This window comes from Lepidochelys kempii, chromosome 21 (genome assembly GCF_965140265.1).
Source record: "Lepidochelys kempii isolate rLepKem1 chromosome 21, rLepKem1.hap2, whole genome shotgun sequence".
NCBI classification, from domain to species: Eukaryota; Metazoa; Chordata; order Testudines; family Cheloniidae; genus Lepidochelys; species Lepidochelys kempii.
Genome location: NC_133276.1, coordinates 19,043,472 through 19,070,274, shown reverse-complemented (window position 1 = coordinate 19,070,274; position 26,803 = coordinate 19,043,472). Strand labels below are relative to the sequence as shown.

General features: G+C 42.0%; 1 protein-coding gene across 6 annotated transcripts in view; it reads right to left on the bottom strand.

Annotated features, from left to right (window-relative positions):
* Window positions 1–5,124: 5,124 nt before the first annotated feature.
* Window positions 5,125–26,803, bottom strand: part of LZTR1 (leucine zipper like post translational regulator 1) — a 298,705-nt gene continuing 277,026 nt past the window's right edge. For 4 of the 6 annotated variants that reach the window (XM_073319623.1, XM_073319627.1, XM_073319622.1 and 1 more), the window contains one exon: window positions 5,125–9,782. In XM_073319623.1, coding sequence (XP_073175724.1) covers window positions 9,666–9,782 — 117 coding nt within the window. In that variant the 3' untranslated portion in view covers window positions 5,125–9,665. Of the gene's footprint in view, window positions 9,783–24,076; window positions 26,710–26,803 lie in introns of those variants that run through there. The other 2 variants (XM_073319628.1, XM_073319621.1) reach the window with 2 other exon arrangements.

Below are 26,803 nucleotides of genomic sequence, written 5' to 3'. Positions count from 1 at the left end.
CTGGCCACCCCAGGGCTGAGAGTGAAAGCCCCCAAGTGGCCGACAGGGGAAAATTGCAGAAAAGTAATAATGGATTTTATTATTGCAAATATTATTACTTTTCCACAGTTTTCCATGGTTTGTCCGCAACTCAGTCACTTTTTTTTGACAATCATCCAGCAATTAAAATTGGGCCTCTTATATGCATATATAAGTGTATAGATGCATGTATAAAAACCTCTGGACGTAGGAATATATTATACATGTTCTAAGAATACCCAATGGTATTTACAGGCTAATATTTCATTTAAAATATATTTGCAATTACAGATGTTTAGAATATTAGATAATACGGGGAGGGGGAGTGAAAGAAATGGAAGCCATTAGGGATCTGAATGTGCGCATACTGCCTGGTTTTATGTTTGTTATTTTTTGTTTGTTTTCTGTTACAAATATACCTTGGGAGACATATGATATTTAATTATAGACCTTTTTGTATACCTGACACCCTCAGAGGTTGAATTGAAGCCATAAATTTATTCAAAACTAACCATTATCTAATATGTATATATATGAACCATTATCTTAGAGATGTGGTTTTACAATATTAACTGGGAATATATATCTTTAGAACAAGGTTATATATCTTAATGTATCTTTTAAAACTTTGCCATTAATTTTCTTAGAGTGTGTTTCTGGAATGTGAGGGGACTTAATGAACCTTAAGAGAATTAAAATCTTGAGAGCAAAATTATGCCACTTTGCTTTAGTGCAGGAAACTCACTTAGTAGAAAAAGCAGCTGATAGAATGAATATGATGTGGTTAAGTGTAGAGTATCATCCATCACTGAATTCTTTTAGAGGCACTTCCTTCTTAATTCATAAAAGTATAACTTTCCACTTTACGTAGTCTTGGTCTGATCCTGAAGGAAGACATATATCCTTTCTGAAGGCTGTTTCAACTCAAAAAGGTTAATTCTAGGAAGCATTTAAAATCTAAGTGGAGGTAATTCTGAATTCTTCAAAGATATTGAAAATATCATTTCTAATAAAAAAGATATTCCTGTAAAACTGGGAGGTGATTGGAATACTATACTAGACACACATCTGGACAAATCCAATTACAAGAGAGACAGCTGTCAAAATGCAATAGGCTAACCCTCATTATTAATGAATGAATTTGATTTAAAAGATATGGTGGACACTGAGACACCCCAAGGAGCCTGATATTTCAATACAGTACATTCATCTTCCTCCAGAGTTACCTTTTTTCTTGGGTATTCAGAACTGACTCCAGCATGACTAGAAGCAACTATTTTTAATATACTCATTTTGGATCATGTTCCAATTATACTTACCATAGATGGTAGTTCTACTTTATTAAATTCTCAGTCGAAGCTGAACACTGTGCTGCTAATAGCTGCAAACTTCGTTGCACAGTTGATTCAGTCATCTCTAACTTCATATGAGAAAATAAACAATCTGTAACCTCAGCTATGAACGCTACTGTAAGGGGTGAATGCATAAAGTGGGCCTCCCAAAAGAAGATAGAAAGACAAGTTATTCGACTCTTTAGCCAAGGAAATAGATGATTTGGAGAGAATGCACAAGACTGACCCAAATAATGAAAACCTACATTCTCTAATCAACTCGAAATATAGATATAATGAATGCTTATCCAGCCAAATCGAATTTACAGTCACAGGATCAAACAAAGATATTCTGAATGGGGAGATAAAGCAGGTAAACTACTTGGCAGAAGACTTATGAGGAAACTAGCCAGCAACAACATTTCTTCCTTCTTTCTTGAACTAATAGATATAGATACAAATAATCAATTTAAGCAATTCTATCAAGTTTCATATAAATCAGACGACCGAGCTGACCCTAACAAATTTAATCATTTCATTGAAGACCAGCCTTTTAATATCCTAACTTCAGAACAAGTGTTTTTTGGACAAACATTTGTCAACACAAGGACTCTAACACACTACTGAAAATATAAATTCTGGTAATGCCTCTGGGATGGATAGCTTTCCAAAATATTTCTACAAAACATTTTGTAATCAGTTATCTTCTGTTCTTTCAAGGGTCTTCAATTAAACATTCCCAAAACCATGGCTTGTAATATGAGAACTGTTTTAATTATTTTAATATTAAAGAACAAAGATGGTTGCAACTATGGTGACTTTTAACTCATATCTGTTGAGCACAGATTGCAAAATAATTGGAAAAATTGTAGTGACACAACTGAGTACCATCATCCCATCAGTTACACACACAAGATCAGGTTGATTTAATTAAAAGAAGATTGTTTGCTCATAATACAAGAAAAATTGCTCATTTGATCCAGCAAGTTCAGATACCAAATATTTCCTCCATAGCCTTATCTCTAGATGCAAAGAAGGCCTTTGATAGGGTGGAATTACCTTATATGATGACTTGCCTAAAAAAATTGGATTTGGATCAATATTCCTAAATTGGATTAGTATATTATACAACTTTCCCCTCCCTTTACTATCAACTAAAGGAATCTCCCCCCTGCATTTCAGCTAGAAACAGGGACATGACAGGGCTGTCCCCTCTCACCCTCCTTTTTAATCTATTTCTTGAACCACTGCCAATGTACACATGCCAGCTCTCAACCACCGAATTAAAACCACTGAAGGTGTGACCATAAACACAGAAGAATTTATATGCTGATGACATTTTTGTACTATTGACGTATCCATTGTCATCAATTCTATCATAATTGAGTACAGTTGGCATTTTTTTGAAAAAGATCTCTGGTTTTCAGATTAACTTCTATAAATCACAAGCAATGGCTGCATCCAAAAGACCAGATCCTTCTTAGTTTCAGCACCTTCCTTTTCAAATATGCAATGAAATCGCTTACTTAAGTGGATTGCACCCTCAGCAAGTTTGCAGATGACACTAAACTGGGAGGAGAGGTAGATACGCTGGAGGGTAGGGGATAGGATACAGAGGGACATAGACAAATTAGAGGATTGGGCCAAAAGAAATCTGATGAGGTTCAACAAGGATAAGTGCAAAGTCCTGCACTTAGGACGGAAGAATCCAATGCACTGCTACAGACTAGGGACTGAGTGGCTAAGCAACAGTTCTGCAGAATAGGACCTAGGGGTTACAGCAGACGAGCAGCTGGATATGAGTCAATAGTGTGCCCTTGTTGCCAAGAAGGCCAACGGCATTTGGGGCTGTATAAGTAGGAGCATTGCCAGTAGATCGAGGGATGTGATCATTCCCTTCTATTCGGCATTGGTGAGGCCTCATCTGGAGTACTGTGTCCAGTTTTGGGCCCCACACTACAAGAAGGATGTGGAAAAATTGGAAAGAGTCCCGTGAAGGGCAACAAAAATGATTAGGGGGCTGGAGCACATGACTTATGAGGAGAGGCTGTGGGAACTGGGATTATTTAGTCTGCAAAAGAGAAGAATGAGGGGGGATTTGATAGCTGCTTTCAACTACTTGAAAGGGGGTTCCAAAGAGGATGGCTCTAGACTGTTCTCAGTGGTAGCAGATGACAGAACAAGGAGTAATGGTCTCAAGTTGCAGTGGGGGAGGTTTAGGTTGGATATTAGGAAAATCTTTTTCACTAGGAGGATGGTGAAGCACTGGAATGCGTTACCTAGGGAGGTGGTAGAATCTCCTTCCTTAGCGGTTTTTAAGGCCCAGCTTGACAAAGCCCTGTCTGGGATGATTTAGTTGGGGATTGGTCCTGCTTTGAGCAGGGGGTTGGACTAAATGACCTCCTGAGGTCCCTTCCAACCCTGATACTCTATGATTCTAAGATTTGTCCCAAAATTGTTTTTTATAAAAATGGACAATTTATTTTTAAAAGTTTCTGAGGATGTAGAGATGGCATCTCCTTCCTCTGTTCTTACTTGGGAGAACAGAAGTAGCCAAAATGAATATCTGCCCAAGATTAATTTATATCATTAGCCTATTGTCTTTCAAAGTCTCTCCCATGCTCCTTGCTTGAGTAAATAGGTGTATCATGGAATTTATATGGAATAAAAAAAAAACAGTCTCATTTGTCACACATGACCCTTAAAAAATGCTGGACAACTGGAGGTACCAAATTTCCAGATTTGTATCTATATTACCTAGTGTTCCAAATGTATCTTATTGTAAGCTGGTTCCCCTCCAGTGGCTCAGTATACATACTGACTTGGTTTGAGATTGAAAAAAGCTTAGCTATGCCATTTGATTCCCTCTCTTCTTTTTTATATCTCAAGAGGCTACCCATACCCTTAAAGAAAAATCCAATCTTGGCATCTATGTGGGGTATACTACAATATGTTAAGATGATTATAGCATCTGATCTTACTAATTCTCCTCTCATACCACTATGGGATAACCTGTGCCTCAGGATCAAGACCAGTTCCAGGTTTAAGACAATTTGGATAGAAAAAGGATTAACAAACATTAAAGATATAACACAAGCTGCTAGACTGTTTAATTGGTCTCCTTCAATTAAATGTGTAACAAATAACAGCTACTGCTGTTTCACAGTTCCTTCTTTCAGTGACTATGCTCAAGTATACATGCACAAATAGGAGATAACTGGTCTGTTTAACTTTCTCTTCTCTAGAAGAACATGTTGAGAAATATGGAAACAACAGTAATTTTTTAGGAATGACTTATAGGTGGCTTAATGCTTTTCAGCACCCTCTCAATTTCAGTTTAAAAGAAAATGGAAAAAAGAACTTAGTTTTACTGTCTCAACAGAAACCTGGGAGGATGTTTGGCTTAATGTTAAAGACACTTCAAGTTCTTTATCCTTGTGATTCTTCCAGAAGAAGATATTAAACAGGTACTACTGGACTCCAGAGCGTTTGTTTAAGACTAGATTGAATCTCCAGCACTCAATGTCCATTGCCAAACAGCCACATGCCACCTTTTTCACATCTTTTATATCTGTCAAAAAATGCATGTGTTCTGGAACACTATAACCAGTGCCTCTCAAAATCTTAACAAGGAGTCTGGTGGCACCTTAAAGACTGACAGATTTATTTGGGCATAAGCTTTCATGGGTAAAAAACACTTCTTCAGATGCATGGCCATGCATCTGAAGAAGCGGTTTTTTACCCACAAAAGCTTATGCCCATATAAATCTGTCAGTCTTTTAGGTGCCACCGGACTCCTTGTTGTTTTTGGGGATACAGACTAACATGGCTACCCCCTGATACTTCTCAAAATCTTTGTGTCACTATTTTCTCTTCTCCAAGCGTGAGTATTTTAGGGGTCTGGATGAGTTGGAATTACACTTAACATTAAGAAATGGATTGCAAACTATTCTAGTGGCCAAAAGAGTATTTTGAGAAAATGGAACTCTGCAATTCTTCCCTCATACACAGACTGACTGAGTGAGCTCTCCACTACTGCATTAATGGAAAAAATTACTCTAACAGAAACACATGGAAAAAAAATACAAGGATGCCTGGTCATACATGAAACTCTTTCATACAATCACAATTTGTATTAATCCCAGATACCTGTAAACTATATTCTCACTTATTTATCTATTGAGCCACTTTTAATGCCCTGTATTACTTTTACGGGTTCTGTTTTTTGCATGTTTTTTCAGGTTTTGCAAATAATGAACATTTTGCTTTATTATTTTGTTATTTCTGCTTCATGTATAGATTTATATATGTTTTCTTTTGCTATATACATATATTTCACATAAAAACAATAAAGTTAAAAAAAAAGAAAGGGACAAAGGAAGTCTGAGGACTTCCAGTAATACTAAGACAGCTACATCACAGTTTTCTGAATAACCTTCCCTTAAAAAGGCTAGGGCATTAAGTGGTTAGGAAAGATTATTTGGACCTGGACTTAACCAGCACTAGACAAATGGGCAGCCCAATGGTAATTCTATGCTCACAAACGCAAAGTAATGAACATTGGAAGGAATTATTTAGACTACTCACATATGCCCTACTCCTGGGATTTAAATCAATGTAACCAAAAATGTCCCAGGTATCACCATAAACAACGCAATGGCAGTCACGGCTCAATGGCAGCAGTGATCAAAAAAGGAAACAAGATGTTTGTATGGATCAGTAACGACAGAAAACAGTACTGAAAATATTATAATGCCATTCTATAGATCATTGGTACGTCCCCATCTGGAATGTTGCCTTCAGTACTGGTCATCCTATCTTAAAAAGGATACAACCTACAGAAAACCCAGGGGATTCTGCGACAGAAGATAAAAATTCTTAGAGGGATGGAAAGATGTTGAAAAGATCAAGACAAGTTACTTTAAAGACACGACTCAGAGGGTACATTACAAAGGTACACAGAATGATTAATGTTATAGAGATTTATATTCCTCTTTATCCTTTTTCAAATACAAGAACAAGACGACATTTACGGAACTGAAAACTGATCAAAGGAAATACCCTTGAACACAACACATAATCAATCTGTGGAAATCACTGCCAAGATATCATTGAGACCAAGAGCTCAACAGGATTTTTAAAAGGGTTGAGGATTTATATGGATAATTAGAACCACCACAGTGAGGAGAATAAAAGGAGGTAACCCTTCACAAATTTCTGACTGGTGGGAGTTAGGGAGAAACTACTCATAAGGGCTGCTTATCCCACAGTATCCACTACAGAATTCTTGCATCTTCCTCTGAGTCAGAGACAACATACTACTAGATGAGATGCACAGCTGGTCTGATCTGGTATGGCAATTCTTATGTTCCTAGCACTCTAATAGGGTGTTGCCAATCTTTATTAATAATGGTGCTTCATTTTACCCATCAGGAGGTTCAAATAAGAGCTCCCAGCCCTAACTCACCTAGCAGGTCTAAAATCTCAGTGAGACTGGCTGAAACCCAACCTGAAAATGTCACCTTTGTTGCTGTGCTGTCAGAATGTGGGCAGTCTTGTGCACACTGTAGATCAAAATCTCCTCCATGTGAGAGACATTTGACTGTTTCCATGTAAAGGCAGCTGTAGTCAGTGTGAGACTCCCAACCAGAACAGCTCTGCTGACTGATGCTGCAGGCTATATGGTTCCATTTCGCTATAAAGTAAGTTTTACTTTGCACTTGAGATAACTAGGTCATAAGAAGAAAAGGAGGACTTGTGGCACCTTAGAGACTAACCAATTTATCTGAGCATGAGCTTTCGTGAGCTACAGCTCACTTCATCAGATGCATAAGGTCATAAGGTTTGTTGTAAAAAACCATGGGGTTGCATGTGCCTCTGAGTTCTCAGAATATAGACTCTGTGCAATGCTGACAGTCATAGGTGTGAACCACAGGTTTCAGCTTTAAATTGCCCTGAGATTCTCAGAAAGTGGAGTCGATAGGGTTAGTGGTAGTGGTGCATAAGTGCTATTTACTGGTGTGCTACTTACTGGTCAGTTTAATTTCCAAATGAAATACAGAGAGCATATACCAGAGGAATGGGTGTACATATCTGGAGATGAGGTGCATCTACTAGAGTTCAGTTCAACGCGCATGGCCTGATGTCAGGTCACTCTGCCTTCTCCAGTCAGAGCCACCTGCACATGCAGCTAGCACAAGTCCTTAACTGGGAGGACAATCTATCATTCCATAAAGCACGTCCCTTGAATTAATTGAAGGGACAACAGCATCTAAAACCCTGCTACCCAGCACCAAGGAGCTGGTGAACAGCAACTGGACATCACAAAAGCAACCACCTTTTCAGACACACACAGGAAATGGTGAAGCTAACGGTACAACACAGGCGTGTAGCTCTGGTCTGCTGGAAACAGACCTTTACTGCCCTTAACTAGAAGAGATCCAAGAATCATAGAACTGTTAGGCTGGAAAGGACCTCAAGAGGTCACCTAGTCCATCCCCCCATGCGGAGGTGGCTAGTGTATAAACATAAGCTGCCTGGCCACTGTATTTCTACTGCAGGTCTGTCCACACTCTCCAGCATGAGAGTCAAATACATTATCCCCAAAAGCCGAGGGGCTCCAAATCAATGCTCGTGAGTAGATTCTCTGGCCTCTTCTGCTCTCATTGAACCGCTCAGACAGTAGCCATTGGAGTAGAAATGATCCACAAGCCCCTGCTGAGTGCAGCTGCTTAGCCGCTCCCCCAGCTGGCCATTTGCTACATACCGGGGAAGGGAGACTAGTTTTAGTTGCTACATTATCTGCTTTGCTACTAGTAATCCCCAGCAGGCACAGAGCCAGCATATTCAGCTCCTATGCCTCCCTCCCCACAGTTCCTCTGGCACAGGAGTAATGTCAGGGTGCAGAGGGGCAGGTTGAGTGTAAGCATGGGGTAGTGGCTGGTGTACACAGTGCTGCAGCTATTGTATGGTTTCTTGGGGACCCTTGACAGTTGATGCAAGTTAGATCATGGAACTCCTGTTGTTGGTTCTCAGCTTTCCCTCCTGGCCTGCCCTGGGTGCTGTCTGGGGTAAATAAGCTGTCCTTTATGGCTGTTCACCTAAGCAAAGCCTTCTGAGTGTCTGCCCTGTTCACCTAGGCTCCCCCAGACCAGTAGCAGTGTATGCAATGAAGCCAGAGCTACTCTCTCTTCCCCTTTGATGCAGCAGGTGGCCAGAGAGGGCAGCTGCAGTAGGAGTGGGACATCGGCTGCTCACAATAAATCTTTGGGGTTGCATGAGCCGCAGTGGGAGGTGCTTTTCATAGATTATAAAGCTAGAAGGGCCCATTGTGCTCATGTGTAGAACACAAGCCATAGGATTTCCCTGAATTAATTCCTGTTTGAACTACGGCAGATCTTTTAGAGGATCCATACACCTTTCTGTAGTGACTACGGCTGATGAAAATACTTCAGTTACCAAAAAAAAAAAAAAAAAAAAAAAGTCACAGGATGTAGCTGGAAGCATACCTTCAATGGCCACAGGTTGGACACCCCTTTTCCAGTGCTTCCTTTTGCTTCATTTCCCTCAAGCTAAAACAAAGTGATTCCTGCCATGCAGGCAGAAGATCTTAGCTATTTACTAATACATTATTTCAGAAAGGCTTGACTGGAGAGGATTAATAGATTTTAAAAGTCAGAAGGGGCCATTATGACTATCTTAGTTTGGCCTCTTTCAAAACACTGTCCCGAGAATTTCACGCAGTGCTTCCCGTATCCAGCCCAATAAGGTAGTTGAAAAACAGCTTATATTTTAGAAAGACACCCAATGTAGATTTAAAGACTCCAAGTGACAGAAAATCTATAGAAAGCCTTTGTATTCTGGGCCAATTATCAATTAACTGTTATCATTGTGCATTTTACTCCCAATTTAATTATTGCTGATTTCAACTTCCAGCCACTGGATTGTGTTACAATGATAAAGCCCTTTGAATATGTTTCACTAAATGTTGTGTTTCATAATAATAATGATCCTTTTATATTTTACAAAACAAAAGCAATAGGCCAGATTCTGAACTCAGTGACACCACGGTAAATCTGGAATAAACTCATTGCCCGCAGTGATTTCAATTTTACATTGGTACGGCTGAGACCAGCTTCTGCCCCAAATACACAGATGTAAGCCATGCAGCTCTATAGGAGAGCAATAGTTCAGATTTTTATGCTCTTCACAGGTCTTCTGCTTTATTGTGTTGACATTCTGAGCAGCTCAGTATAGAGGGATTCAGCTGTAAAGTGCAGCACTTTGAGGAACAAATGAAAGAGATTTGGAAGTGTTTTATATGTCTGAACCCAGCTCTGCACATTGCTTGTCTGATATGTGATTGGCTAATGATTCTATGATGTCAAGAAGGAGCGGCTGACTGAGGGATCGCAGGTTTGGCAACTTGGAGACCTTCAGGGAAAACAAAAACAAACAGAAAAACACACAAAAAAGAAAAAAATTAAAACCATATTTTAAATATCACTGTTTAATCCCAACAGACCCATAGTAGACATATACAGGTTAGTGAAATCCAGTGATATTCCATTGTGTGGATATTGTCATGTTACTAGTAAAATGACAAGCACACAGAACCAAGATGCAAAGTTCCATGAAAATCACTACAACTGTGGTTTCTATGTAAAATAATAATTCTCCTTCCTTGTCTTCTGGTTTTAGACTGCCTTTGCTGTGGGGTGGAGTTGAAGGTATGTCAGGAAATCTGACACGAGAATGACAATAATTATTCATAATAATGATTCCATAATTAATATACAAGATGCAAACTAGTGTAGGCTAAAACATATCTTAGGCCCTTAACTAGCTTTGAAATTCATGCCGTTTGTATTTCTGCTGACATTAAGATCCACTGGAACTGGTAGCTCAGGATTTGTGCAAATAATCTATCTACTCTAAAGGAGTACTTGTGGCACCTTAGAGACTAACAAATTTATTTGAGCATAATAAATATTCCTGAGCTACAATTCACTTCATTGGATGCATGCAGTGAGATGAATTGAGCTGTAGCTCATGAAAGCTTATGCTCAAATAAATTTGTTAGTCTATAAAGGTGCCACAAGTACTCCTTTTCTTTTTGCGGAAATGGACTAACACGGCTGCTACTCTGAAATCTATCTACTTTGTTATGGTGTGCCCTGAGAAGTAGCTCAAAGTACTGCTCTATTTAGTGCACATAATATTTTTGCCTGGATCTTTCAAGCAGTTAAAGAATGCCATGAGAACTAATAATCAACACCTGCACTGAAGGTCTTAGCTAATCAACTGCTCTATAATAATGTTTATTTTCTGACAGCATCAGACTGAACGGAGAATTCACACAAACCCAAGTTTTCTCTGAAGAGCCATTTTCTGACCTTGAGAAACATCCGTATTTTACCTCATATTTTAGCCCAATCAATGGAGAATATTTGGATATCTTTTTTAAATTACTTAATATTTCCTCCTATCTTTGTAGGTCCAGTGTCTGTAGTGAAGAAACAAAGGCATTTTGTGCCTCTAGTATAAGAGTGAAATGAAGCAGATGAATCAGGCCACTTCTGGAAAGAAATCAGTACACAGAGTTATCTGTCTAAAATAAGGGGGAACAGACAATGTGCAGGGGATGGAGGGGTAGATTCCATTAACATTAGTGGGAATTAGGCACCTGCACTGAAGAGCATATTGCATTGAGATAGGATTAAGACCAAGGGCAAAGACACAGAATTATTGCAGAGTATAAACAAAAAAGATTTTTATTAGGCATTTGTATAAACCTAACACACACTGGGAGACTAATGTATAACCTTGCCCAAAGTATTACAACAATATAGTCAGCTCTCCGGTTAATATTCTCCTCTGATATTCTGAATAGGGAACAGCAACCTTTAACGAGTCAACAGAGCTGAAGGAGACTGTAATGGCCGCACGTTCATATAGTGCTGGGCAAAAAGTTACATACCAAAATCTCCAAAACACAACATAAACATTACAGCATTTGGATTTCTTGAAAGCTGCAGGTATTCTCCTACCCTAACACTCAGTCTTTCAATGATAATTTGATGAGCCTGTCCCTAGAATCACAGTTTTTAAATTACAAAACCAGAGTTAAAAGAAAAAAATTAGCAACGACAGAAATTTAACAAAATGTCAGAGCCTCAAACATTTTCTGAAATGTTGCATTTTGTTCATTTTTCTGGCCACAGTGCAACATTGCACTCAACATTAGTTTCAAGTTGTTACTGATCAGGTCTACCACAAGGAAGTCAAAACTAGAGCCCTGCAAATCTGTGGATATCTGCTTTATATCCACTTTATATTCGCGGACTATGTTTGCAGATTGTGCATCAGATGCAGATGCAAATTTTGTATCTGCGCAGGGCTCTAGTCAAGACCATGACACTGTATTAAAATAAGACAATTTGCACAGCAGTAAATGCAGCCGGACACTCTATGACTGCCAGAGCCCATCTGTATAATCTCATTTCCAAATGGAAATGCAGAATATGGAATGCTGAATCCATTAGGTTAATTCTAGCATAGATTACATCTTTCCAGATTCTTCAGTATTTCTGTATTCTTTTCAGAGATTGTACATTTTAAATATTACTTGTATGCAGTGGTCAATTGTGTCATTTTTGTCTTTTGTTTTTACCTGATGTAGTTCAGTTTTTTGAATGGAAAGAATGCAAAGATGATAGAAACAAACAACCTCCCCCTTATTTTGGGCCTGACAGTACCTAGGTAGGTGTGCAAGCGAGGTGCGCTTAGTGGACAGAAGGGACAGCCCAAGTGTTATGGTGCCAGACTCACGTTCAGCTCCCTGTTTGGCTACAGATCAATATGTGACTGTGGGTAAGTCCCTCAGGGCCAGATTTCCAAAGACATTTACGTACCTAAAGATGCATGTAGACATCTAGAGCTAGAGCGCCACAAAGGGACTTTGGTGCCTCACTGCCATTCTAGGGGCTTAAATAAAATATGCGAGTGCCGTTGAGTTTCTTAACCCTCTACTCAGCTGCTGGCCAAAGTCCATAGCTACCTACGTTTTTGCTAATAAAATTCCCTAGCTGCCTAAGTTTCTGCCAATGGCATTTTCAAAAGCACCTAAATCGATTTGGTGCCATTCACTTCAATGGGAGCTAGACGTGTAACACGCTCAGGCACATCTGAAAATCCCATTGTCTATCTGCACCTTGGGCACCTAAATACCTTTATATATCTGGTCCTTAGTCTCTTGGGGACAGATTGACAAAGGGACTTTTAGGCACACTGCCTCCCAGTAGAATTCTTAGTCTTGAGTCAGGCGCCCAGGCTCACTATACAATGCCTGGGGAGAGATACAGCTGAGCAAGGAGCCTTGCTAAGCTAGTCAGCAGAAAAAGCCGAGGCAGTTAAATGCCTAGCTCTGGGCTCGAGGGGGGGTGCCTAGCTGCATTTGGGATTCTCAGCTGTGAACCCTCTCTTGCAGCCAGGTGTCTTAGCTAGGCAAACCCCTTCTCAGGAAAAAGGAGCAAGAGAAACTAACCATAGCTGCCCACTGGCTGTGGCACTCAGCCCTGATGCAGGAGACCAGTTTTCAAACTGCCCTTATGCTTGATTCAGAGCAGGTTTGTGATCTTGATTTTCCCACATGCCAGGTGAGGTTATTCTGGGATAATTGTGCTACAGCCTCTCCCATTGGAATAAATATAAATAATGAAATATAAATTGGAACAGGGACTTGTCCCAGGTCAGTGCCTTAGCCACTGAGCTACAGTCAAGCTCTTCCCTGCTCTTTCTGCTCCAACGAATAGTTAATTATTTAATACAAAGTGGAACAGCTTTAACAGGAGACACTAAGCAAGCTCCATCCAAGAGCAGGCAATACCTGAATGATTACGACACGCTCCTTGCACGTGTGGGGCCTGGATTCAAGTCCCTGATCAAAATCAGGCAACGCAACGATTTGAAAACAAGTCTTCTCTATCCCAACTGAGTGCTCCTGTCATAAATATAAAGGGAAGGGTAATCACCTTTCTGTATACAGTGCTATAAAATCCCTCCTGGCCAGAGGCAAAGTCCTTTTACCTGTAAAGGATTAAGAAGCTCAGGTAACCTGGCTGGCACCTGACCCAAAATGACCAATGAGGGGACAAGATACTTTCAAATTTGGGGGGAGGAAAGGCTTTTGTCTGTCTGTGTGATACCTTTGCTGGGAACAGATCAAGGATGCAAGCCCTCCAACTCCTGTAAAAGTTAGTAAGTAATCTAGCTAGAAAATGCGCTAGGTTTTCTCTGTTTTGGCTTGTGAAATTCGCTGTGCTGGAGAAAATGTGTATTCCTGTTTTTGTGTCTTTTTGTAGCTTAAGGTTTTGCCTAGAGGGATTCTTTATGTTTTGAATCTGATTACCTTGTAAAGTATTTACCATCCTGATTTTACAGAGGTGATTCTTTTACCTTTTCTTTAAATAAAATTCTTCTTCTAAGAACCTGATTGATTTTTCATTGTTTTTAAGATCCAAGGGTTTGGGTCTGTGTTCACCTGTACCAGTTGGTGAGGATATTATCATCAAGCCTTCCCCAGGGAAGGGGGTGTAGGGCTTGGGGGAATAGGACTCCAAGTGGTCCTTTCCCTGCTCTTTGTCTAAATCACTTGGTGGTGGCAGCATACTGTTCAAGGACAAGGCGGAAATTGTGCCTTGGGAAAGTTTTTAACTTAAGTTGGTAGAAATAAGCTTAGGGGGTCTTTCATGCGGGTCCCCACATCTGTACCCTAGAGTTCAGAGTTGGGAAGGAACCCTGACAACTCCCAATTCTGGGCATTGGGTACATGCCCCCAGAGTTACAAATGTCCTTTGTGCAGCTTAGACAAGCTCAGAGCCTGCCTACCAGATTGGAGAACGCCTCATTTGTGAATCCATCAGGGTTTAAGTGTGAGAGAGGGCTCTGAGCAGCTTGGTGATTTCAGTGGTTTTGTGCATGCCTTCTGGCAGAAACTTAAGTGCCTTCAGTGTTAGGAAGTAGCTGAGTCGGGGTTGATGATCTCACTGGTACCTAAAAGTTGGACGTTGCCATCTGTAGTGGGAGTTACATGTTTAATTCCCTTTGTGGATCTAGCTCTCTGTGCCCTAGTTTCCCATCTATGAACTGGAGTTTACAGTGCTTCCTTACCTTGGGAATGTTGTGAGGATAAATACGGTAAAGACTGTTAGGAGCTCAGATACTAACATGACAGGAGCCATATAAATATGCCAGATTAGACATGTTGGCATTTTTTGGTCTGCGAGAGACAGTGGGAATTGCAGCCTATGATGTACATGGTTTGCAATGTCTCATGTGACTGAATAGTCCAATCTGAGATTTGCATAATCTTTGGCAGTTATTGCAAATGTCTGTATCTTGGTTGGGAACTGCTTGCTTCCTAAAGGCTCTTTTCTCTTCAAGCTGTAGGAGCCAGCTTCTGTCATGGACTTTGATACCCTGATGGAGACGATGGAGCCACGTGTTACCATCACTTGCCAAGACTTCTCACTGGCCAGGATCTTGCTTGCACGTGTCTTTATAGCGAAGCTTGGGACATCCTCTTGTTCTTGTTCCCTCCAACAGCTCCCCGTATAGCATGTCCTTGGGTATGCGTCCATTTTCCAACCTACTCAGATGGCCCAACCAGCACAATTGTCTTTGCTTGAGCAGGGCTGTTATACTTGGTAACTTTGCCCTTTGAAGAACCTCTGCATTGGAGACTTTATCTTGCTATTTGGTGTTGAGTATGCGGCGTAAACAGTGGAGGTGGAAACTGTTTAACCTTTTCTCCTGATGAGCATAAGTTGTCCATGTTTCCCCACCATACATGAGCGTGCTGAGGATGCAGGCTTAGTACACTAGCATTTTGGTCTTGATGGTAAGCTTTGAGTTGTTTCATGCTCTTTTAGTTAGTCTGCTAAAGGTGGTGGCTGCCTTTCCAATGTGAACATTTAGTTCTTCATCCAGTGAGAGGTTGGTGGTCACTGTAGAACCTAAATAGCTGAACTTTTGGACTACTTCTAGCTGATTTGCATTTAAGGTAATTGAAGGATCCTGTGGAACCCCCTGTCCTAATACAACTGTTTTCTTGATGCTGATAGTGAGAGCAAATGCCTGAGAGGCACTTGAAAGGAGGTCCATGAATCCTCGTAGTAGATCTTCACTGTGGGCTATGAGGGCATCATCATCAGTGAATAAAAATTTCTTGATTAGCACCTTTTTGACTTTGGCCTTCAACAAGTCGGGACAGGTGGAAGAGTTTGGCATCTGATCTTGTGTGGAGATACACTCCATCTTTCATGTCCTTAAACACGCCATTCAAGAGTACCGAGAAGAAGATTCCAAAAAGAGTGTAGGGGCAAGAACGCATCCTTGCTTCACTCTGCTTTTCATCTCAAAACTGTCCAAAGTGGACCCTTCAAACTGGACAGCTGCTCTCATGTTGTTGTGGAATGAACATATAAGACTTAACAGGTGCGCATCCTATCTTTTCTAGGATTGCAAATAGACCTACTCTGCTGCCTGTGTTGAATGCTTTGGTTAGGTCCACAAAGGTGATGTACAATGGTCGGTTTTGCTCTCTGCAGAGAAAATATCATGTCTACAGTTGATCTTCCATCCCTGAATCCACACTGTGATTCAGGGTAGACACAATTCGCCAGCTGTTGTAGGCACACTAAGATGACTTTTGTGAAAGCTTTTCCTGCTACACTTAGTAGCGAGATACCTCTGTTGCACCACACTTTTCACCTTTATTTTTATACAAAGTGATGATTTTTGTGTCGCGCATCTCTTGTGGTACCTCACCCTTTTTTCAGCATTTAAGTAGTAGCTGATGAAGATAGGGTAATAGGCTGTCTTTCCCAGACTTGAGGATTTCCGCTGGGATGCCATCTTTTCCAGGAGCCTTGCCACTTGATAGCAAATCCATGGCCTTGCTTAGTTCTTCTACAGTGGGCTCCACATCTAGCTCTGGCATGACCTGTAGAGTTGGTATTTGGTCCAGTGATTCGCTGGTGATGTTTCTTTCTTGTGCATATAGCTCTGAATAGTGTACAAGCCAACGACACAAGTGCTTGCTTTTATCTGTAATGATTTTGCCGCTGTGCAATTTGAGAGGGGCAACCTTGTTGACAGTGGGACCTAGAACTTTCTTCAGGCCATCATACATGACTTTGAGGTTTCCTGTGTCTGAGGTTGTCTGTATCTCTTCACGGATCTTGATCCAGTAATGATTTGCACAGTGTCTGCTTGCTCACTGCACCTCAGTTTTTGCATATTGAAGTCTCACTTTGGCGCTCTCTGTTGGCTTCTTGTTCAGTTCCAGATAGGCTGTGTTCTTAATGTTGATGAGAAATAATAGTTCCACTTCATTTTCTTCAAACCAGTCCTTTTTTGATGTTCTCTTCCCCCCCGAATGTAGCTCAAGTTGTTTCATGGATTGTTGTTCTTAAATCTTGCCCAAATTGCTCTGCACTCTCTGTTAATGATTTTCCATGTATGCTAAGTTCAAAAGCATTCACAAACTCCTGGCATTTCCTCTGTTTTTTGGTGTTAATAGCATTGATTTTGGGCTTGCTCCTAGGTTTTGCTCTACGTAGTTTCTTGGCTGTAATCTTCACTTTGCCAATAATCAAGGAGTGGTCAATGTCACAATCAGCACTGTGGAACGTGTGAGTGTTCTCCACTAAGGGTAGGTCTTTCCTCCTGACGATAACAAGGTCTAATCGGTGCCAGTGGCCTGATCATGGATGTCGCCATGATGCTTTGTGGTGATCTTTTCCTGTAAAATATGAATTGGAAATACACATTTGGTTTTGGGCGCAGAATTCAAGAACTTGTTGGCCATTCTCATTCATCTTGCCAATGCCAAAATGTCCCAGGCAATCTGGCCATGAGTAGTTGTCTGCACCGACTCTTGCATTAAAGTCACCACGGAGGAAAAGTTGCTCAGTTGATGGTATTCTTTTGATGACTTGATGCAAAGAGTTGTAAAATGTATCCTTCTCCTCGGGGATAGATTTGAGTGCTGGTGCATAGGCACTAAAGATGTTCACAGAGCCGATGGTCGTCTGAAGTTTAAGTGAGATGATACGCTCTGATTTCCCAATGGGTGTCTCTAGAGCTTTACCCACTTGTTTTTCACAGCGAAACTGACACCATGAAGAGTATTTTCTTCACTGCTTTTACCTTGCCAAAAGAAGGTGTAACTGGCCTCTTGGACAGAACCAGCATCTGCAAGTCTTGTTTCCTGAAGTGCTGTAATGTCAACATTGAGTTTGTACAGCTCATGGTCTAGCAAAGCTGACTTCCGTATACTGCTTGTGTATTGTAGGTCATCATCGCCTGTCAATCCTGGACACATGGTCCTGACATTCCAGCTCCCAAGGCAGAAAGTTCTTGGTTTCTTATTTTTGCCAGGTGCCAGATTTCCATCTGCCTTTCAACTTTTTGTCTAGCACCACGCACCTCAGGACGTGGACAGACCATGGCGGGCCAGCACCTAACTTTCTGGGGGCTGCCTGGCTTTGTGGTGGGTGGTGGCTGACCAATGGAATGCAGTGATTCTTCCCATCGTCGAAGGTGACTCTTGGAACCCTCTATGCCAATCAAGTAAGAGCTTTTTACCCATAACTGTCACCTTCTGTGTTGTGTCCAGGTTGCCAGCAAGGATGGAGTGTCCTCTCCATGTGATGTGGCTGCAATAGCTTGGGTAGTTGATATGGAGACACTGCTTTGCCCATGTGTCAGCATCCCCCTTCACTGGTTTGAACCAAAGGAAGGACGGGAGTGGATACACTTGGACTCAACTATGCTGCAGGAGTTGCCAGTGCAGAAGAGATCTTCCATCTGCCTGGCTTTCAGGGCTCCACTCCCAATGTGCATTACTTTACATTTGTCCACATTAAATTTCATTTGCCATTTTGTTGCCCAATCACTTAGTTTTGTGAGATCTTTTTGAAGTTCTTCACAGTTTGCTTTCGTCTTAACTATCTTGAGCAGTTTAGTACCATCTGCAAACTTTGCAATCTCACTCTTTACCCCCTTCTCCAGATCATTTATGAATAAGTTGAATAGGATTGGTCCTAGGATTGACCCTTGGGGAACACCACTAGTTACCCCTCTCCATTCTGAAAATTTACTATTTATTCCTACCCTTTGTTCCCTGTCTTTTAACCAGTTCTCAATCCATGGAAGGATCTTCCCTCTTATCCCATGACAACTTAATTTACGGAAGGGCCATTGGTGAGGGACCTTGTCAAAGGGTTTCTGGAAATCTAAGTATACTATGTCCACTGGATCCCCCTTGTCCACATGTTTGTTGACCCCTTCAAAGAACACTAATAGATTAATAAGATCTCCCTTTACAGAAACCACGTTGACTTTTGCACAACAATTTATATTCTTCTATGTGCCTGACTATTTTATTCTTTACTATTGTTTCAACTAATTTGCCCGGTACTAACGTTAGACTTACTGGTCTGTAATTGCGGGGATCACCTCTAGAGCCCTTTTTTAAAAATTGGCGTTACATTAGCTTTCTTCCAGTCACTGGGTACAGAAGCTGATTTAAAGGACAGGTTACAAACCATAGTTAATAGTTCTGCAATTTCACTTTTGAGTTCTTTCATAACACTTGAGTGAATGCCATCTGGTCCCAGTGACTTGTTACTGTTAAGTTTATCAATTGATTCCAAAACCTCCTCTAATGACACTTTAATCTGTGAGAATTCCTCAGATTTGTCACCTACAAAGGACAGCTCAGGTTTGGGAATCTCTCTAACATCCTCAGCCGTGAAGACTGAAGCAAAGAATTCATTTAGTTTCTCTGCAATTACTTTATCGTCTTTAAGTGCTCCTTTTTTAACTCGATCGTCCAGGGGCCCCACTGGTTGTTAGCAGGCTTCCTGCTTCTGATGTACTTAAAAAACATTTTATTACCACCTTTTGAGTTTTTGGCTAACTGTTTTTCAAAAACTCCTTTTTGGCTTTTCTTATTACATTTTTACACTTAATTTGGTAGTGTTTATGCTCCTTTCTATTTACCTCACTAGGATTTGACTTCCCCTTTTTAAAAAATGCCTTTTTATCTCTCGCTGATTCTTTTACATGGTTGTTAAGCCATGGTGGCTCTTTTTTAGTTCTTTTACTGTGTTTTTTAATTTGGGGTATACATTTAAGTTGAGCCACTATGATGGTGTCTTTGAAAAGTGTCCATACAGCTTGCAGGGATTTCACTCTAGTCACTGTACCTTTTAATTTCTGTTTAACTAACCTCCTCATTTTTGCATAGTTCCCCTTTCTGAAATTAAATGCCACAGCGTTGGGCTGCTGAGGTGTTCTTCCCACCACAGGGATGTTAAATGTTGTTATATTATGGTCACTATTTCCAAGTGGGCCTGTTATAGCTACCTCTTGGACCAGATCCTGTACTCTACTCACGACTAAATCAAGAACTGCCTCTCCCCTTGTGGGTTCCTGTACCAGCTGCTCCAAGAAGCAGTCATTTAAAGTATCGAGAAATGTTGTCTCTGCATATCAAGTGGAGTGCCCCAAGGGTCGGTCCTGGGGCCGGTTTTGTTCAATATCTTCATAAATGATCTGGAGGATGGTGTGGATTGCACTCTCAGCAAATTTGCGGATGATACTAAACTGGGAGGAGTGGTAGATACGCTGGAGGGGAGGGATAGGATACAGAAGGACCTAGACAAATTGGAGGATTGGGCCAAAAGAAATCTGATGTGGTTCAATAAGGATAAGTGCAGGGTCCTGCACTTAGGATGGAAGAATCCAATGCACCGCTACAGACTAGGGACCGAATGGCTAGGCAGCAGTTCTGCGGAAAAGGACCTAGGGGTGACAGTGGATGAGAAGCTGGATATGAGTCAGCAGTGTGCCCTTGTTGCCAAGAAGGCCAATGGCATTTTGGGATGTATAAGTAGGGGCATAGCGAGCAGATCGAGGGACGTGATCGTTCCCCTCTATTCGACATTGGTGAGGCCTCATCTGGAGTACTGTGTCCAGTTTTGGGCCCCACACTACAAGAAGGATGTGGATAAATTGGAGAGAGTCCAGCGAAGGGCAACAAAAATGATTAGGGGTCTAGAACACATGACTTATGAGGAGAGGCTGAGGGAGCTGGGATTGTTTAGCCTGCAGAAGAGAAGAATGAGGGGGGATTTGATAGCTGCTTTCAACTACCTGAAAGGGGGTTCCAAAGAGGATGGCTCTAGACTGTTCTCAATGGTAGCAGATGACAGAATGAGGAGTAATGGTCTCAAGTTGCAGTGGGGGAGGTTTAGATTGGATATTAGGAAAAACTTTTTCACTAAGAGGGTGGTGAAACACTGGAATGCGTTACCTAGGGCGGTAGTAGAATCTCCTTCCTTAGAGGTTTTTAAGGTCAGGCTTGACAAAGCCCTGGCTGGGATGATTTAACTGGGAATTGGTCCTGCTTCGAGCAGGGGGTTGGACTAGATGACCTTCAGGGGTCCCTTCCAACCCTGATATTCTATGATTCTATGATTTCGTCCTGAGGTGACATGTACCCAGTCAATATGGGGATAATTGAAATCCCTCACTATTATTGAGTTCTTTATTTTGATAGCCTCTCTAATCTCCCTTAGCATTTCATCGTCATTGTCACTGTCCTGATCAGGTGGTTGATAATAGAGCCTTACTGTTATATTCTTCTTAAAGCATGGAATTACTATCCACAGAGATTCTATGGAACATGTGGATTCATTTAAGATTTTTATTTCATTTGATTCTACATCTGGGATGTGCGAAACCTAGGGTCAGTTCCCCCTTCAGGCAGAAGGGGAGAAAGGATTTGAACAAGGATCTCCCAACTCTCAGGTGCAGGCTCTAAATACTGGGCTAAGGGACATTTTTACGTGTGCCTTCCTCAGTCTCTCCTAATAAAGCTATTCCACTCTGGATAAACAATTAAAGAACCACTAGAGCATGGGTCACCTCCCCAGTGAGTGCCCTCCCACTAGGCTACACTCCCTGGCCAATGACTCTTACATTAAGGTAACTCACAAGCCTTTCACAACTCTTGTATTGCTGCACACTCCCCTCCAGGCAGTGCATCACCCATTAGCAGATGCAGCATACTCCTCCCATTGTGTCCAGCCATCTCTGCTGCCCTTGCTCTTTACCCAGTGCCCAGACTCAAGATCTAGGTAGGTAATGCATGACTTGCATGGGTTGGGGCATTATGCTCCCTTACTCCGCCCGTAGCGCCAACTCTCAGGATGTTATTATGAAGTCTGTAAAGGGAATCGAGGGATGAGGTAACAAGCAGCAAGAATGTGTACTGAAGAATAGCATGCTTGTTAGCTCCATGAAACGTTTTTCAGGAAACGTGACCCTGGACTTCAGAAAAGCAGACTTTGACTCCCTCAGGGAACTCATGGGCAGGATCCCCTGGGAGAACAACATGAGAGGGAAAGGAGTCCAGGAGAGCTGGCTGTATTTTAAAGAATCCTTATTGAGGTTACAGCAACAAACCATTCTGATGTGTAGAAAGAATAGTAAATATGACAGGTGACCAGCTTGGCTTAACAGTGAAATCCTTGCTTATCTTAAATACAAAAAAGCAGCTTACAAGAAGTGGAAGATTGGACAAATGACCAGGGAAGAGTATAAAGATATTGCTCGGGCATGGAGGAGTGAAATCAGGAAGGCCAAATCACACTTGGAGTTGCAGCTAGCAAGAGATGTTAAGAGTAACAAGAAGGGTTTCTTTAGGTATGTTAGCAACAAGAAGAAAGTCAAGGAAAGTGTGGGCCCCTTACTGAATGAGGGAGGCAACCTAGTGACAGAGGATGTGGAAAAAGCTAATGTACTCAATGCTTTTTTTGCCTCTGTCTTCACGAACAAGGTCAGCTCCCAGACTACTGCATTGGGCAGCACAGCATGGGGAGGAGGTAACCAGCCCTCTGTGGAGAAAGAAATGGTCCGGGACTATTTAGAAATGCTGGACGGGCACAAGTCCATGGGGCCAGATGCGCTGCATCCGCGAGTGCTAAAGGAGTTGGTGGATGTGATTGCAGAGCCATTGGCCATTATCTTTGAAAACTCATGGCGATCCGGGGAATTCCCGGATGACTAGAAAAAGGCTAATGTAGTGCCCATCTTTAAAAAAGGGAAGAAGGAGGATCCTGAGAACTACAGGCCAGTCAGCCTCACCTAGGTCCCTGGAAAAATCATGGAGCAGGTCCTCAAGGAATCAATTCTGAAGTACTTAGAAGAGAGGAAAGTGATCAGGAAGAGTTAGCATGGATTCACCAAGGGCAAGTCATGCCTGACTCATCTAATTGCCTTCTATGATGAGATAACTGGTTCTGTGGATGAAGGGAAAGCAGTGGACGTGTTGTTCCTTGACTTTACCAAAGCTTTTGACACTGTCTCCCACAGTATTCTTGCCAGCAAGTTAAAGCAGTATGGGCTGGATGAATGCACTATAAGGTGGGTAGAAAGTTGGCTAGATTGTCGGGCTCAACGCGTAGTGATCAATGGCTCCATGTCTAGTTGGCAGCCGGTATCAAGTGGACTGCCCCAAGGGTCGGTCCTGGGGCCGGTTTTGTTCAATATCTTCATAAATGATCTGGAGGATGGCATGGATTGCACCCTCAGCAAGTTTGCAGACGACACTAAAGGGGGAGGAGTGGCAGATACGCTGGAGGGTAGGGACAGGATACAGAGGGATCTAGACAAATTGGAGGATTGGGCCAAAAGAAATTTGATGAGGTTCAACAAGGACAAGTGCAGAGTCCTGCACTTAGGACGGAAGAATCCAATGCACCGCTACAGACTTGGGACAGAATGGTTAGGCAGCAGTTCTGCAGAAAAGGACCTAGGGGTTACAGTGGACGAGAAGCTGGATATGAGTCAACAGTGTGCCCTTGTTGCCAAGAAGGCCAATGGCATTTTGGGATGTATAAGTAGGGGCATTTCCAGCAGATCGAGGGACGTGATTGTTCCCCTCTATTCGACATTGGTGAGGCCTCATCTGGAGTACTGTGTCCAGTTTTGGGCCCCACACTACAAGGAGGATGTGGAAAAATTGGAAAGAGTCCAGCGGAGGGCAACAAAAATGATTAGGGGACTGGAACACATGAGTTATGATGAGAGGCTGAGGGAACTGGGATTGTTTAGTCTACAGAAGAGAAGAGTGAGGGGGGATTTGATAGCTGCTTTCAACTACCTGAAAGGTGGTTCCAAAGAGGATGGTTCTAGACTATTCTCAGTGGTAGCGGATGACAGGACAAGGAGTAATGGTCTCAAGTTGCAGTGGGGGAGAGTTAGGTTGGATATCAGGAAAAACTTTTTCACTAGGAGGGTGGTGAAACACTGGAATGCGTTACCTAGGGAGGTGGTGGAATCTCCTTCCTTCGAAGTTTTTAAGGTCAGGCTTGACAAAGCCCTTGCTGGGATATTTTAGTTGGTGTTGGTCCTGCTTTGAGCAGGGGGTTGGATTAGATGACCTCCTGAGGTCCCTTCCAACCCTGATACTCTATGATTCTATGACAGGTTTCAGAGTAGCAGCCGTGTTAGTCTGTATTCACAAAAAGAAAAGGAGTACTTGTAGCACCTTAGAGACTAACAAATTCATTTGAGCATAAGCTTTCATGAGCTACAGCTCACTTCATCGGAAAGCTTATGCTCAAATAAATTTCTTAGTCTCTAAGGTGCCACAAGTCCTCCTTTTCTTTTTAGGATTCTATGACTACTCCTCTGCAGGGAGGACTAGGGTTTTCAGGCTTGTTGGAAGTAGTCTGTTTTAACGGAAGGACTTTGAAGGAGGAGAAGGTGGAGGTCCTGCAGAGCAGGTCAGGGAGGGGCCTCTGTGTGTAGGAAGCCACCTGGGGAAAGCCAGGAAGGCGGGAATGGAGAAAGGATACTAAGGACTTAGTGAATCAGACAGTTTGAGCACAGTAAGGAGGAGGAGCAGAAAGATCTGTGGGCACATGTGGGAATCACGCTGTGCAAGGCCTGAACGAGAAGACAAGGAGCTTGGCTTTGCTGTAGAAATGGAGAGGAAAGCCAGCCAAAGGATGAGGAGGGGCTTGATGCTATCAGAATAGCAGGCAAGGAAGGCATTTTGGATGGACGTGGGTGTCAGGCAGGCCAGACAGGATGCTGTTGCAGAAGTTAAGGTGACAGATGACAATAGAAGAATGGAACCCTGTGGACTTCAAGGTGGGAACAGAGAAGGATGAGCACGTTTTAGAGATGCTGTGAGGCAATCTAGCAGGATTTAGTGATAGCATCAATTTGGGGTGGGGTGGAGGGACAGAGAAGAGGAATCCAAAGTAATACGAGGGATGAGATACTGCAGCAGAAAGAGAAAAGAGAAAGCAACCTTGACAGCAAAGGGAGGGAGAAGGGAAAGCTTCAGGAGAAAGGGAAGGAGCTCAGTTTTACTCATGCTGATTTTTCTGACAGCTGGAAATTCAGGAAGGGATGGCAGAGAGGCAATCAGAAATAATGGACTGGGCAGAGCTCGGGAGTGGAGAAATGAATTTGTGAATCTTCACCAGAGAGGCAACAGCTAAAGTTGTGTAACCAGATGAAGTTGTACAGAGACAGGGAGCAAGAAGAGAAGAGGAGGGAGACAAGAATGTAGCTCTGACAGACACTGAAAGGGAGACAGAGTCCACAAAGTAGCCACTGAAGAGTGGCTGGGGGTGTAAGATGAGAACCAGAAGAGCACCAAGTCCAAGGCATTGTCTACATGGGTAAATTGCATTGGTTTAAGTTAAATTAGTGCAAACCCTTATGTGGACACTCTTGTTCCAGTTTAAAAGTGTCTCATTTTGGTTGAACTAAGCCTTTTCCTATTCAGTTTATTAGCATAAAAAGCCACTCTTATACTGAATAGTGTCGATATCGGGTTAACTGAATCTATTGAAATTCACACCATCCGTTAAACTGGGGCAATGTTATCATGTAAACAAGCCCTATAAAGCCAAGAAAGGAGAATCATTAGGAGGAGGGACTGGATCAACTGAGTTAATGGTGGTGTAAGACTGAGAAGGAGGAGAAAGGCAGCGTGGTCTTGGGATTTGGCCAGGAAGAGGTCACCGTTGACGTTGTTGAGGGCATCCAGTGGAGGTACAGATGCCAGATTGTAGGGGATTAAGAATGAAGATGGAGATGATGAGACAAAAGAAGTAAACCACGTGCTTCAGCGGCAAAAGGAAGGAGTGAGATGGGACAGCAGTTGGAGAAGACGTGCAGGAGGGAATCAAGGGTGTTTTTTTAACAATAAAGGAGATGGTATGTTAGAGACAGAGTGGTTGAGGGGGAGGTGGAAGGATGAGGTCAGTGAGGAGGATCTACCTTTGAGAAAAGAGTAGGCCAAAGGTGCTGGGTGCAGGGTTAGAGAAAGAAAGCAGGAGACATATTGCTGAGTTGAAGACTGGGATGTACGGAGAGATGGAGCAGGATGGGAACAAATGAGGGGGAGGAGTAGAAGTGGAAGCTCATGCTGAATAGTATTTGGTCTCGCCTTAAAAAAAAAAAAAGACGATCTTCAGTGGAGAAGGGAAGTCAGTGCAAGACTAGAATCAAAGGTAGAGAAGAATTAGTGCGGTTTTCCATTCTAACTCCTGTTTTCATTTGCTCATAACTTTCTAAAACGTTCACCTTTCAGACCAACGTCTGCTCTGCCTCTTGGTAGTTGGGGTTCTTTGTTTGGACACACAATGTATTGAATAACAATATTCCCATCAATAAGGGACCACATATCATATGACACAAACTAACGGGAATTTGAATTTCAGTCTTTTGACATTTTCTCACTATTTTATACAATAATCCATATTTAAGTTTCACAAATATGGAGACTGTAGAAGATCCAGCCAGAACAACTGGGGATTGGTCCTGCTTTGAGCAGGGGGTTGGACTAGATGACCTCCTAAGGTCCCTTCCAAACCTGATATTCTATGATCTATGAACATGATGATATGTTTTATGAAATTATGTAATATTACCATTACCACTACCACATAGACAGTACTTTCTTCACCAAAAAACTGAGTATCACATTTATAATTGCCAGAGAAAGAAGCTTGTACATTCAATACATGTCAAACATATCTTGTCATACATATCAAAACCCAGCACTGGTGTAGCACAGAAGGGCTAATATTTCAGAAAGAAAAGGACAAGGAAATGGTGGGAGTTCTGAATATCTGCTCTGTTTTGGTAGGTTTTCATGTCTCCAAAAAGCTGTTCCTTTAGATAAAAAAAGACAAGAAAACCAGGTATTGTCCACAGTATGCCTGTCAGTAACAATGTCCAGTTGTAAGCATAGCAAGCTGTCCTGTGAAGCAAGAAGAATTAAATGAAGGCCCAGATTAAGCTGCTCTCAGCCATGGTAGTGACAGAGGACAACAGATTCCCAGAAACCCAGAGAA